At 41.2% G+C, this 15,080-nt stretch overlaps 1 protein-coding gene across 2 annotated transcripts in view; it reads left to right on the top strand.

The window, feature by feature from the left end:
• LOC125896762 (triadin-like) overlaps positions 1-5,597 on the top strand; it is a 33,293-nt gene extending 27,696 nt beyond the window's left edge. For both annotated transcript variants that reach the window (XM_049589618.1, XM_049589620.1), the window contains 3 exons: positions 2,181-2,228; positions 3,224-3,376; positions 5,383-5,597. In XM_049589618.1, coding sequence (XP_049445575.1) covers positions 2,181-2,228; positions 3,224-3,376; positions 5,383-5,405 — 224 coding nt within the window. In that variant the 3' untranslated portion in view covers positions 5,406-5,597. The remainder of the gene's footprint in view (positions 1-2,180; positions 2,229-3,223; positions 3,377-5,382) is intronic.
• The last annotated feature ends 9,483 nt before the right edge of the window (positions 5,598-15,080 follow it).

Genomic DNA, 15,080 nt, shown 5'->3' with positions numbered 1-15,080 from the left:
CCTGTGCCAGTACCCATGAATTTATATATATATAATATACGCATATTTTTTTACCCTTTACACAGCTTTCTGGGGTTTACCTGTCAGGTACCCTGTGCAGGACTCTGCTTTGAGGCATCAGTTCTGCTTGACTGGAACTCTCCATGAGGAGGGCAGTGGAATCTTTATTGTCATCTTCAAAATAAAAGCTCATACACAAGTAAGAGCACATATTTCACAAATGTCAACAACTACTTCCAGTGTTTCCCACAAAATTAGATTTTATATTTGGTGCTTTGCTTTGGTGTATGTTTAGCTAATGGATGGGGGGGTAGGGGTGCGTTGGATAAACAGATTTTCTGTTGCTGCCGTTACACAGGTTAGACCCAGCACCGGGTTGCGGATCTTGCAATTTCCATGGCAATGCAGACGGTTTTATCTAATGTAGATTGGAAAAACAATGGATTGTTTTATGTGTTCACTAACCCAGAGAAACAGAGAGCTCCAAAAATAAAATAAAGGGATGTATGGAAAACCCTGCTACTTGGTTAGATTTAGAAAAAAGATCATGATTTGAATTAAATTAGGGACGTTTGTTACTTTAAGTAACAAACGTACTGAATTGGGTAAAAAGGCTTTTGTCTACTCTGCACCTTCAGCATGGAATATGTTGCAAAATGACTGGAAACTAACAGGGTTAATTTCTTTGAGCGCCTTTAAATCCAAACTAAGAATACTTGAGGCTGGCTCCACTACATGTACTTGTTTTTCATAATCTGCTTGTAAATTCAATACTATTTGTTTGTGTTTTATCTGTGTAATTTGTAACTGTGCTTCATACTTGCTGCTGCCTATCTTGGCCAGGTCTCCCCTTGAAAAAGAGGTTGTTAATCTCAGTGGGATCTTCCTGGTTAAATAAAGGTTAATAAATAAATAAGTATATTGATGGGTATATCAATGACTAGGTTCCATTGTTTAAAAAAAAAAAGAACTTTTAGTTTCATATGGGACACGAACATTGGTCCTCTGGGTAAAAGTCCTGCTTTTGTTTGACCCGTCTACCTCATGTAGACTGTCTCGCTCTTTATACTACGTCACTGCTGTGTATGGGTTTACAATTGAGTTAGATAAAAGCTCACTGTGTCTCATACAGACAATAAGGGGTTCTTTGTGCTTTGGAATCTGACACTGACAACCACTAACCAAGCTGCCATATTGGATACCCCAGGAATGAGAACAAGACAAACTTTTTTTTGTGTTAAAAAATCTCCACGTCTGGTGATAAAGGGTGCTGAGAAGAGTTGTCAGTGGCTTATGATGTTGGTACGTTGTCAATAAACATCATACAGTGTAGGTTCTCGCTTTCTAAGCCTCCAACAACAGATAATCAGTCATTTGATAAATTATTAAATTATTTGTATGATTATCCATCACGTCTGCACTTTTAAATATCAATAATTGGTTAATGAATGGATTTTTACCTCAGATTCTCTGCAGCTGATTCCCAGCAGATCAGGGCTCAAACCAATCACTGAAGCGGTCTACCTGATTAAATAAAGAGCTACAGAAACAAAGCTACTGGAGAAGGACAAACACAGACCTTGCATCCTAAATTCTATTTGAATTATTGTCTTATAGCTGACTGATCTGAGAAGCATTGCTAATTGTTTTATTAACCATTGAAAAAGACATTAGTTAGAACTTATGAACCATTTACAAAGGTCGCCTTGTTAGAATTTTTTTTTTTTTTTGGCAGGTGTGTTTAAGGTGGTAATTTAAACCACTGGAGTGGAAGCCAAAAGTTAGCAAGTGACACTGTAGTGGTGAGATATACACTATATTGGGACAGACAGTGTCAGCGTCGGAGCTGCTGATAAAACTGTTGAAATGCTGCTGAAATCTTGTCTGTGTTGTTGCTGTGTTCTCATCCAGCATGTCCTCCGCATCATCAAGAGAGAGATACAGTAAGTCCTAACATGTTCTGTAAGATGAAAAGTGTGTGCCAGTCTTTTTATCATGTTTGCCTGCAAAACAATACATCTAAAGCTGTACGTGAGTGACTGAAAATATGCGTCACGGTGAAGGTCGCTGATTGTTGTTCTCCTGTGTGGCTTTATCTACTTTTATGTGTCTTTTTCTTTGTCCCTCTTCACATCATGCTTTCTCTGTTAAAGTTCTGTTCGTGTGTCTCTTCTCCTCAGGTCTCCCTCCTCCTCCTGCCATTGCCAAGAGGGGTATGAAGGCTAGAGGCAAGCAAAGACGCCTGACCTATCACACATATCACATTCACCACCTGTATTAAATTTAAATATATCTAATCTGTCAACCTGTTTGACCAAGCTGAGACTTACAGTGTCCATATATAAACCACAGTGTGTGAGCTCCAACACGTACACATTTATTTTATACAATATATACTAAGGCTGCCTCTGACAATGAGTATTCCTAGTCATCCAACAGTTGTCATCTAGGGCCATTAGTCAACTAGTCGCCCACATGTTTATGATATCAGTTTGATTATTAAATTATTACAGAGAAATACAAAACCGTCCTAATGAACCTTCATTAATATAGGCCTATATTTTATCTACAAGTGCACGTCACACACTGAGCGAGCTGCCTGTTAATGACGCTGTGGGCTAATGGGCATGTAGCTACTTCCATGTTTCAGATGATACGTCATGTTTGTAGTCGACCAATGAAGATGAGTTTACATATCACCTTGGGTTCGTCCTTCACCTTCTCAAAATGATCCCACACTTTGGATTTCCTGCCTGACATGTTATTAACGAGCCTGTGGAATAACCGCAGGTACCAGCCCTGGAAATTAACCTGACTCCTGTCTGACTGCTCAGCGTGGACACTTCCTGTGTCTGTCCTTTCAAATTAAACTCCCACATGGTCCAGTCATATAGGGTTTGAAATATTTTGACAAGGTGCAGCTCCTAATAGAGTTTCAACTTTGTTTTTTTTTTTGTTTCTTTTTCTGCGACTAAGCGACCAATGAAATCTTGCCGACGAATGACCTTTATGGTCGGCTAACATTTGGTCGCCTATAAGGAGGCAGCCCTAATACAAACAGTATACATGCTATTTTATACATACTACCTTTTTGAGACTGTTGTTTGTAGGTGCTCCTGATATTTTGTCCATTTCCTGTTTACTTGTTCAAGTTAAATTTTTACTTCTTAAAACATTTCATCCTACTTTTACTTACATTGTTCCATTTCTTTATTCTATGCAGCTGGTTATCGCCCAGTAAAATCGAGCCCTGTTGGAGTCCCGGCCACTCAGGAGAGCACCGATTGGTTGGAGATGATCTGGACTTTTGCGGCCAGTTTGGTAGCTCCTGATGAGGAGGAGGAAGGTATTCACCAGCTAACTGAAACCCTCACATGTAAGAAAACATCACCTCATACTAACTGATCATTTATCCATGATGATGATTAATAACTAATATCATGAATAAGATTCTTAACGTCTTATTCATGATATTTACATGCACCAAATCATGGGTGAAAGGTTTTGATATTCAGAATATAAACTGATTATTAATCAGCATGAGAATGCACTGAAAAGCAAACTATATGCTCATTGTGATAATCCTGGCTGTGCAGATAATAGCAGTGATGGAGCTGTCAGAGCGTAATCACTCACTGACTAACACAGTTATAATTAATATGACGCCCTTTTAACCCGCTAAATTGCACAGATACATTAGGCATAAAATAAGTCTCATCTTCTTTATTCAATTATCAGAACCAACGGCCCATTAAAAATACTGCTAATTAACTGTAGTGAAAACTTGAACTGGAGGCTTATGTTTTTCACAATACAACACTTGATAAATAGATGCTCTTGAATAAGACTGGGGAGCAGAAAGATATGTTAGCCACAGTTACTGTTATCATAAACATAAAGGAGCTGTTAATTTACAGAGGAGAAGGTTCAAGGCTGAGACATGAGCAGCAAAACAGAAGAAAAAAACCTTTCATACAGTCAGGTTAAAATGGAAATAGACAAGCTTTTGCTGTAAAATGAAACTGTGGATTCTTTGCTTGTAACTTGATGGAAAATATTAATTTAAGATAACAATGGTCCTCGTTCACCAACTGTTCCTTTGAAGATTTTCTTCTTAGAACCCACTCACAAAGGTGACTTTGTGGGATTTATTCTTCGGTAGCAAACTGAATCTACGAATAGTTAGTCATTGCATTTTCTTCAATCCTACAGTTGTATAATATTATAGATTTTACATTACAATGATATTATACAATAAATACACTGATATGGGGCGGCAGGAGCTCAGTGCATAGGGACTTGGCTTGGAAACTGGAGGATCACTGATTCAAGTCTCTGTACAGACCAAGCATGGAGTGTGCACTGGTAGCTGGAAAGGTGCAAAATTGCCTCCTGGGCACTGCAGAGGTGCCCTTAAGCAAGGCACTGAAGCCCCAGTTGCTCAGGGTGCCTGTCCAAGACAGCCACTTCACCCTGACGTCTCTCCATTTAATGCATGTATAGGTCCTGGTCGTGCGTGTGTGTATTTCAGGCGTTTTTCAAAACATTCAAAACAGGACAGGAAGTAAAACCAGACACGACACATTAGGAGAGAATCTACAAAATAAAACAGGAAACAGATTAACACAAATTAATAACATAAAACAAGGACAAACACAAACAGAAAACCCCAAAACAAAGTCCACAAGATAACAAAACATAAATAAAAACCCAGGGGCAGTTCAGGCAAGTGGGACGAAAAGTAGTGAAGTAGCACTCTGAGTAAGTTACAGTATTAATAACTTACAGAAACATTGCATAAAATAGTCCACCTTCCACCTTCGCTCCCTTTCTGTCTCATACGCACAGCTTGATCACTGCAGAGCTCATTTCTGTCCTCAGTCCTGATAATTGTGCTACTATAATACATATTAGCTGTATTATATGCATTATAGTCCTGCCACATTTCCCCCTGAAGATCATCTGTAATGTTGACGTGAAAGGACAGCTTTTTTTGTCTGTGTCTGTTGCCAGAAGTCACTGACCAAGCACTCCTATTTGACGACTTCGGAGTCAGACTGGGTTGAACAAACTATATAAAATGTATGCTTAAAATTAGAGTCCAAAACAAGCAATAGCAAGAATGACACAAACAGTAAAGAGGAGCCTGAGTGTCCATGTGCATCCAGTTGTCTTTGTGACAGTGGCACCAACCATAACACCACTTGGAAATGTTACACGGTGAAAAGTTGTCTGTTCCCACTGAAATATTTATTGCTCACAAGGTATGGTAATATCAGCTAAGAAACTGCAGGTTGGGATTTAATATTTACACCTGCAATAACTGAGATTGATGAACTAACTTGGACTGATGAACACCTCATTTTCCCCTCTGGCCTTCAGCTTTCCACTCTGAGGAGCTCTGAATGAGAGGAGCGTGGAGAGAGGACAAGAAGTCTGAAGAACAAGGGAGAGGAAGGAGAGAGCAAAGAGAGACGAGTGTCTGAAGTAGAAGAGAGGATGTAACAGAAGGATGTAGGATGTACAGTTTATCACAGTTATGTTTCTGTCTGTCTATTGTTAATTGGAATTTGATGAATAAAAAACTGACAATTCGATACCTTGGCTTTGGTTCCCTCTCTGACTGTTATACAAACACCATTATAGTCATCTTTATGCTGCACACACTCTTAAAGACAGTACTCACAGACAGTACTCGTTTCTCTAAGGTCTTTTTATGCAACTGAAAATGAAAGTGGTGTTCATTTGATATTATCTTGCTGTGCAAAGTGTCTAAGAATCAAAAATACTTGCCACAGAGGTTTTTTTCGGCAATAATCTAAGGACAAGGAACAAGTGCGATGGTCACTAAGTGTTGGCCTACAGAAAAGCATCATCCCTGGGGCACTCTATTGATGATAGGCTAACTGTTAGCCATGAATCTTTGTGCAGTCATGTGTGCTAGCTAATGCTAAATCACTGTGCAGCATTTATCCGTAACAACACGGTGAAGTGGTAAGCTTAGTGGCTAATTAGCTGTATTATTATTCCAAGTGTACCGACATTCTTGTGAACCACAATGGATCGTTTTGTAACTTTTTTAACAAGAGACTGACAAACCACCCACCTCAGAGCCAGCCGGTGAAAGTGCAGATGTATCAACTGATGAACCAGATGAGAGTGGACCTGAAATGTATGACTCTGGAGACAGCTCAGGTAAAACAACAGTCTTCACTGGTCAAAAGGTTGGTTGGGTACACAGAAGGATGACCAGTAAAGGCAAACAAATCCAATAAGAAAACAAGACACACGCTAAATACTGTGGTGAGGGGAAGGATATTGAGACACAGGTGAGGCTAATCAGGGCGGGGCAGACAGTCAGACACAGGTGAAGTCATCAAAAGGGAGGGAAAACACACAGGGGCAGGAAGTGAAGTCTGAAACGAGAGGATATTTCAAAGTAAAACAGGAAAGAACATGAATGAATGAAATAAAAAACATGACCTAAGAAACTTAAGCTGTGACAGCAGAGGGTGAGGCTAACGCACGTAGCCATGCTGCAACTGCTGCTCTTTGCTAGGCTAATTTATACAATGTATAATGTCATAGGCTTGTCCTAATAACGTTAGCATGTTTGGAAAACATGTTTAGTATAAGACAGTTGTTTTGTTGTTGAACCTTGTGAGTTGTAATAGAGTCTAATTTTGTGATGTTACCTTTGTTAAATGTTGCTATTGTCCCTGGCTTCATATGAGAAGAGGAAAAGATCGCCCACTGCTAGGCTAATTTACACAGTGTAAAATGCCGAATGAGGGTTTACACGGGACATCAGTTCAATCGCCTTTATTCAGGTCTGCGCAAGGTTTGGGGCAGGGAAGGTTTCTGATTGGATAGGGGGCGGGGCGGATGTTACATGTTTACGTTTACTGGAAGAAAACACCGTAGTCCTCACTCCGGATAACAAGATTCTTGACGACGCCGTTCTTAGTGCCTTTTTCAGGCGTGTTTTGCTTATATTCTTAAAGCAGCAGTACGACAACAACCTTGTTCTGCTAATGCTTCGTCTGTTGACGAGGAGAAGGGAGGCAGAAGACCGTGCTGTGGTGAATGGAAACCGGTGAGTGCAACGAGTCCGACTGCTCTAGCTCAGCCCGTTGCTATGCAGCCTGTTGCTATGCGCGCTATATACGTCATCGCTCCAGAAGGGCAAGGAAACGAGCATGCGCAGAAAGACCGAAATGAACTTAAAGAGGAATGAGTGTATATATGCACACAAAATTCTTTCATTCGGAATGACAAACGGAATAAACCACCCCCTTTAATCGGATTTAATTTTCAATCGGAATGACCATTTTTCAGTCAGAATGACCGTTTACATGACCACTTTTAATCGGAATGGCCGTTCATTCCGATTAAAAGTGGAATTAAACTGTCCATGTAAACGTACTGATTGTTTTGAGGAAAGCTTTTCTACAAGGGCCCTTCTTGTAACAGAAATATCGTGCACCCAGGTGTGCGATTTCCCCTCTTCCTTCCTCTCCAGTCTTTCTATCCGTCATCACAGGAGGGGGTCTGAATTGGAGATGACCAATAGCTAATAAGCACCCAGGTCGACACCAGGCAAGTGATGAGGTACAGTAACAGCAAGAGCCTGCCGGGCAGAGAGATGAACAGTTACGCCAGGGGGAAGCCGACATGGAAGAGATAAGGATCCTCTCGCCTGCAGTGGGCCCCTCCGGCATCGGACCAGGTTGACTCCAGCAGAGAGCTCTGACAGTAGAAGTAGATGATGGTGGGCGACAGAGAGAACACACAGAATGGCAAATTCATAATTCTTCTTGAGATAAAGAGGACAGTGTGACCAGTTAAAAGAAAATGGGGCTGAACGAAGGAGGTGAGAACATCAGAAAAATGGACTGGGAGCATGAGCATCAGATCACCAGCAAGATGTATGAATACTGTACCCCACTGTAGCCTGATATAACTTCAGCAATCCAGAGGGTAAATAGATGATAGAAATACTATCAAGACTTTAAATAATGACAGGGGGATGTACTGTATCACATACAAATGTCCTCTATTAAACATTTTACTCAGGTAAAAGTACAGATATATATTATGATACATCATACATCTGGAACTAACTACCAATAAAATCTGCAGGTCTGCTGCAACACTTTCCTTCAAATCTAAATTGAACCGAAACTGAAATATTTTAATTATGTCTTACATTGCGCTGTAACAGGTTGGAAGAGAGTTACTGCCTCAAGCGAGGGAGTTCAAGTATCTCGGGGTCTTGTTCACGAGTGAGGGTAGAATGGAGCATGAGCTGGATCGGCAGTTTGGTGCGGCGTCTGCAGTAATGCGGGCACTGGACCATTGTGGTGAAGAAGGAGCTGAGCCAGAAGGCGAAGCTTTTGATTTACTGGTCCATCTACGTCCCAATCCTCACCTATGGTCATGAGCTCTGGGTAGTGATCGAAAGAATGAGGTCATGGATATGAGTGGCGGAAATGAGTTTCCGACGTGGGGTGGCTGGGCTCAGCCTTAGAGATAGGGTGAGGAGCTTGGACATCCAGAGGGAGCTCGGAGTAGAGCCGCTGCTCCTTCGTGTCAACAGGGGTCAGTTGAGGTGGTTCGGGCATCTGATCAGAATGCTTCTTGGGCGCCTTTCGTTGGGGGTGTTCTGAGCACATCCCACTGGTAGGAGGCCCCAGGGCAGACCCAGAACATGCTGGAGGGATTACATGCCTCATCTGGCCTGCTACCCCCGCAACCTGGCACCGTATAAGCGGATGACAATGGATGGAAGAAGGGATGGATGGACAGCAATGTAACTTTTATTCTTATCTTTTATACCTGTCTTATTCTGTTGCAGCTTCTTTTTATTTCTTTCTGTTCTCTCTTCAACGACTGATTTGAAATGTATTTAAATGTCTTTTTTTAAGTGTTTCTTTAGCATTTTCTTTTCATGTTTTATGTGGAACAAGCTGAATTCCCTTGTAGCTGAAATATGCTTTATAGAAAAACTTGCCTCGCCACATAGAGAGACTAAAGCCTTTTAGTGTTGTGCAGACAGACTGAATGTGCGTCTATGTACTGTCAATAAAAGGAGATTAGTCAGTAACAGCAGTGAATTGTTGTCATTTGCTAAACCGATATTTGTATCTGCATCTGCCTCTTCATTTCTGATAATCTTCATCTTTGTCTGCAGCCTCAAATGGAAACATTTATGTAATTCACAAAATGTAAATAAGAAAGCATTCATGTTCAATTAAAATGAGTCGGCTTGCAATCAGCAGTATTGTGGGAATGTGTTTCTGGCGTAATGAAATTGTCATTAAATTAAAATGAAATCATATCTTAATTACAGCTCTAATGGATTTTAACCACATTGTAGTGAACATATTAGTGTAGCAGAGAATCTGTATGATTGTACAGGGAGTTGATCCTGTAAATCACATTAAACATTATCATCTGTTCAGACCATGTTCAGTAACATATTTAAACAGAAATAAATCATTAAGATCAACCTCAGAAAGAGTGAAGTGTAAGGGTTCAAAAACCTCTTCAGAAGCATACAACAGCTCAGATTTGAAGATATAATCACTTTACATAAGCGTATTCTTCTCAGTGGAGGTGATACTGAAAAGAGTCTTTGATTTGTTAAAGCAAACACAGCATCCTCTCCAATTTACACAATCTCATCACCGTTTAAGCAAATGAACGCCGCTCTCACTCCAGTAATGGTTCGTTTGGGGGCTGGGAAGCATCCAGATGATGATTTAGTGCTGGATTAAAGGTAAAATGATGAACTATTTTTAATTAAACTGTGTGCTTTGATTATACAAACAACATTAAACAAACGGATGTCGTGTGGGAAATGAGCTTGCGTATTTATACTGAAATGATCACTGTTCTGTCACTTAGAATAGTAATCATTCTGGGACATGATAAAATTCGCTTTTTGCAGAGTTGGATGAGGAGAACTTGATACCACTCCCATGTCTACAACTAACAGCCAGTTAGCTTAGCTTAGCACAAAGACCGAGGGCATCAGGAGACAGCTAACGTAGCTTCAATCTTCAATCAATCAATAAATCATTTTATTTATTTGTCAGGTGAAGTCATGCAAGGAACAAACTCCCATGAAATATAATCCGTTCAGCTCCTTCAAACTTCTGCAATGCAGTTCAGGCCTTTTTATTCTCTTCTTACATTTTTGGCTGCTTCTTGACAATGACAATACATCATATGTGACAATGACAATTACATACTTAACATAAAGTCATGGAGGTAAGGTTCAGGAAAAGAAACATGATGATGACGTACCTTAAGATACAACACATTCTCACTCCGACCTTGTCACATTTCAATGTTTGGTCATGGACATCGAGAGGCAATGTGCAAGGAACCCTGGGTGCGTTGGTTGTTGATGCTCTGGGATGCTGTGTCAAACTCTGCCTGTTATGTGCACCGTTTGTTTTCATAATACACTTCCATTTTCACAGGAAATTTAACGTTTACATACAGTCTCTTTCAAAATAAACAACCACACATTTGGTTGGGTTTAGGAAGAAAAAACAGGGTTTGGCTTTACAATCTTACGGGAGGCGAAACTGGCCTTGTTGTTGTCCTGCCACATTTCCTTGGTGTCTGAAACCTGGGGTCACTGACCCCATGCCAGATTTTGATGACTCTGGAGTGAGACTGGGTTGTAAAGTTAAAGTTCACACAGTTCCAAACACCTGTGTCCTGGGGAAAGTCCTGTGTTTTGTGACCATTCACTCCCCAACCTGCCGCCTTACAGGACCACGTCCTTCTTCATTCTTTACCCCCATCAGCACATTGGTCACCTGAACACAGCCTTCACAAATACATGGGTTTTACACAAATAACTGGCTTATGACTAGCATGTGTAGGAATTTTGGTGCATTATTTTGCGTATAAAAACTTAAGAACACTGTATCAGAAAACCCTGCCTGGATCATGCTAAAGACTGCGCCCTTGGTGCAGACAGTAGATGATCTAAGCAAGACGACTGCACGGTCTCTCAGATTAAATAAATGTGTTGTTACACGTTTAAAGGAGCTGGAGGGCAGATCTTGTTACCTGCTAAAAGAGCCATGCCTAACTGTTTCCCATCCTTGTGCTAAGCTAAGCTAGTCAGTTTCTTGCGATTAGCAATTAGCTTCATACTTACCTGACAAATACGAGAGCTGTATTGATCTTCTCATACTGTACTTCAAAATTCAAATACATGTATTTCCCAAAATATTGAACTATTATTTTAAAGTGAAAGCTCAGGAAATTTACGCATGGATTACATGTGAATATTTCCACTTCAATATTGGCTCTAGCACCGTAGACTCACAGTAAAGAGGAGAGAGGCCAGGATGGTGTGGCCATGTGTATAGAAGGTTCCTGTTGGAGATAACTACATGCTGGGGGAGATTCTTGTACCGGCCAGGACGTGCTGCCAGAATTATAACTCAGCTGACCTGGAAAAGACTGCTGCAGCTCTCTTCTGAAGGATTACTCATCTCAAATTACATTTAACCTCCAGAAAAATAATCAAAAAATAATAAATAAGCTTAAAAACATATTATGCTAGAAAATAATTTTTACTTTTTTCCCCATGTTGTCATCCTGACAGAAAGGTGATGGCTGATGCAAATTGAAAAACTGCTGTGCCAACTTTCAAATATTTTTGCAATAAGAATCTTTCTTAATTCATTTACGGCACAAAGAAACAAGGTTTAACATCCACTGTTGTGTTTTTCATTACTGGTATCAAAATGTAAATGGTATTCAATTTCATCAACAAGATAATGTGATGGGGTGAGGGCGGTTAATCTTTGAATAATTGACAAAAAATACTGGAACACACACACACACACGTACACACACATACACACACACACACACACACACACACCTGCCTTTAGATTCCTGGCAGTAAAAGCCATGAATAATGGATCTTAGTTTTCCCTGGCCTGAGGGAGAAGCTTTTAAACATAATTTGTTGCTTTAATTTATTTACACAACCTGGCAACCCCGGCCCTCAGGCTGGGTGCATTACACAGAACTGAATCACCCCGGGACGGTACGGCACATGCACACATGTTCTCACAGACACATGGAAAAACAACACACGCACGTCTGCGCGATGTATGACACGTATTCTTGCATGACTCAGAGAAAATGCAAATTCTGTCTCACAGACAATCTGTGTGTTTCACACATTCACAAAACAACATGTTGGTGTAAAGGTGAACTGTGCAGGAATTAATTTACTGTTTGTTAACACAACATTCAAACTTGGCCTCTCCTCCCCACACTGCTTATATGCTTATACAAAGTTCAGTCTTTAAATCAAACTATATTTCATTATGGCACTATGGCATTATGGCATTCATGGCACTTGTTACTTAGAATTTTTTTTTTTTTTTAAAAGGCTGAAACAAGATGGCAGATGAGGAGTAGAAGCGTTTACCCTCCATTCCCATTTCTTTAATCTCACTTTTGTCAAAGTCCATATTTACCCCTCTGACCTGTAGCAACATCATTGTGAAGCAACTGAATATCTCCCAACTCCAAAGACATGTCATCTAAGAGCCCGATCTCACTCCGAAGTCGTCGAAATCCGGCGCTTGGGCAGTGACTTGCAGTGTCAGAAGCCAATGAAAAAATTAATTATTAATTATTAATCCCCCTGAGGGGAAATTCAATGTTTTCACTCTTGCTTGTCAAGTACACATAGGTCCAAAAGACACATGCACAAACAGGACCTATACATGCACAAAGTGGAGAGATGTCAGAGTGAGGGGGCTGCCCTGTCAGGCACCCCGAGCGGTTGGGGGGTTCGGTGCCTTGCTCAAGGGCACCTCGGCAGTGCCCAGGAGGTGAACTGGCACCTCTCCAGCCACCAGTCCACGCTCCATATTTTGGTCCGGACGGGGACTCGAACAAGCGACCCTCCGGTTCACAACCCAAGCCCCTATGGACTGAGCTACTGCCACCCCAATGAAAAAGGTGTCCTTTAACATTGGCATGATACGTGTCTGGCAACATCAAAGGGTAAAATGGCAGGACAAGGACAAAAGTTAAGGCGGCAAAAGTCCGAGTGTGGCGGGCGGGAGGGGTGGTGGATGGGTCCAACAAACACCAACTTTCACCCGAGAGAGCAGTGTTCCCATCCCGGAAGATTCTAAAGCCAAACCCTGTTCTTTTTTCCTAAACCTATACATGTGTTTTAGTTGTTAAAGGAAAAAAGTAACTCAGTTTGCGGTGCTGTACCGACATAGTGCATTTATTTTGAAAGAGACTGTACGTTAACAGTAAATTTCCTGTGAAAACGGAAGTTTATTTTGAAGGAAGACAATGCATGTAACAGGCAGAACTTGACACCGTGTCCCAGAACGTCAACAACCAACACACCCAGGGTACCTTGCACGTCGTATGTGGACGTGGAAAGTCCATGACCAAACGTGGACATGTGACGAGGTCAAAGTGAGAATGTGTTGCATCTAAATTTGCAAAGCAGAGCAAGAGTTAAGGAAGATACAGCCACTAGCGATGTTAGCATGGCCGCACTAACCAACTAGCTAAGGAGCCACAAGGTGGAATTATCCTCAGACAAACTTTTCATTCCAGGCTTTTAAGGGGCCCTCCTCTCACTGGAGCCTGGGTAACAAGCACCACGTTTCCCCCCGCTACAATGCCCCTGCTTGTGACTTGTGACAAAAAAATGACCTGGACCCAGCTCTGAATCACACATGCTCGTCATACTAAAGGACAGCATAAGTTGATCTACGACATCTGAGAAGTAAAATTGGCAAAATTCTGGTTACAAGATCACACAAGCTGATGAGACACTGCTTAAACACTGCTTTGAGCTGTGTATGTAACACGCAGGGCATACTGGCAAAATGCAGTGTGCAAGCTGTCATTTAAACACTGTCAGTGTCTGACAGTGAGCAGAACATCGTATCTGGAACAGCAGCTGCTGCGCATGTTTTTTTTTTTCTTTACTTGAAGTGTCAGAATACAACTTTAATTTAATGAAGTCTGACAATATGTAAAATGTTCAGTGTTTTATAATAACTGTACAAAAATGGATAACATGTTAAAAGCTGCCACGGAGCACAGATAGAGAATAATGTGTCTGACAGGATTGTACTTGGCAGGTGAAGACAGAGCAAGTACAAAACTCTGATGGAAGCTGCACTAATGATCCAAAAGCGAGCAGCACAGTTCCTCCTGTTCCTGTTCTGGGTTGCCAGATTTAGTTCTTAGCCCTCCCCCGTGCTGACAAGATCAGACATCAGCAGCTGTTGAGGGCTGGTTCGGATGCCAGGTCCAAACTGTCATTATAGGAGCGAAACATGTGTCAGGGGTACACACTTAATGTATAACAAAAGGTGCTGGTTTATGTGTGTGATTTTAGATAGCAGCCTTTTATCTTTTTTTTTTTTACATCTCATATCTTCTACCCCGGCGTCATATAAATCCACAACAGATTTCAGGATCAGCAGTGCCACCAACCTTTGATTACACTCACCCCATGATGAGTTTCATGTTGCCAGAAGTCCAGAGTGTGTTTACAGACGGTGTTTACAGCACTCGCCCGTGTCGCCCATGATCCCGCTGAGTAATCACAGCCACAATAAGCTGTTTACTGTTCATGCTTCTTCAGATCCCCACCATTAATTCTTGAAACCGCAATATTAGACAGAAATCAAACGCTAAGCACAAAAGCCAACATTCGACTAGATTATGAGTTTGCAGGAACCGACACGGTGGCCGGCGTTACAGCAGCACACTGCTGCTACTGTTATTACTGTCCCTGCGGGAATTTGGGAGCTTCTCACGCTTGATATGGGAGCGGGATATTGCACAAACATATAAAACCCTTAAGTATAATTCTTGAACTCCAGGATTCAATGTTAATATTAAAGGATAACTTCAACCTGGACCCTATTATCCCATGTTTATGTGTCTAATGGGAACAACAATTTAGAGATTGGTCCAGCATTGAGTGAGTGTTCCAACGATCACCAGCTCTGCTTTGGTTGAAATAAACCTTTAATTCATTCAGT

Source organism: Epinephelus fuscoguttatus, linkage group LG11 (assembly GCF_011397635.1).
Source record: "Epinephelus fuscoguttatus linkage group LG11, E.fuscoguttatus.final_Chr_v1".
Classification (NCBI taxonomy): Eukaryota; Metazoa; Chordata; class Actinopteri; order Perciformes; family Serranidae; genus Epinephelus; species Epinephelus fuscoguttatus.
Note: the sequence above shows the minus strand (reverse complement) of the source record. Positions and strands in the feature narration are given on the sequence as shown.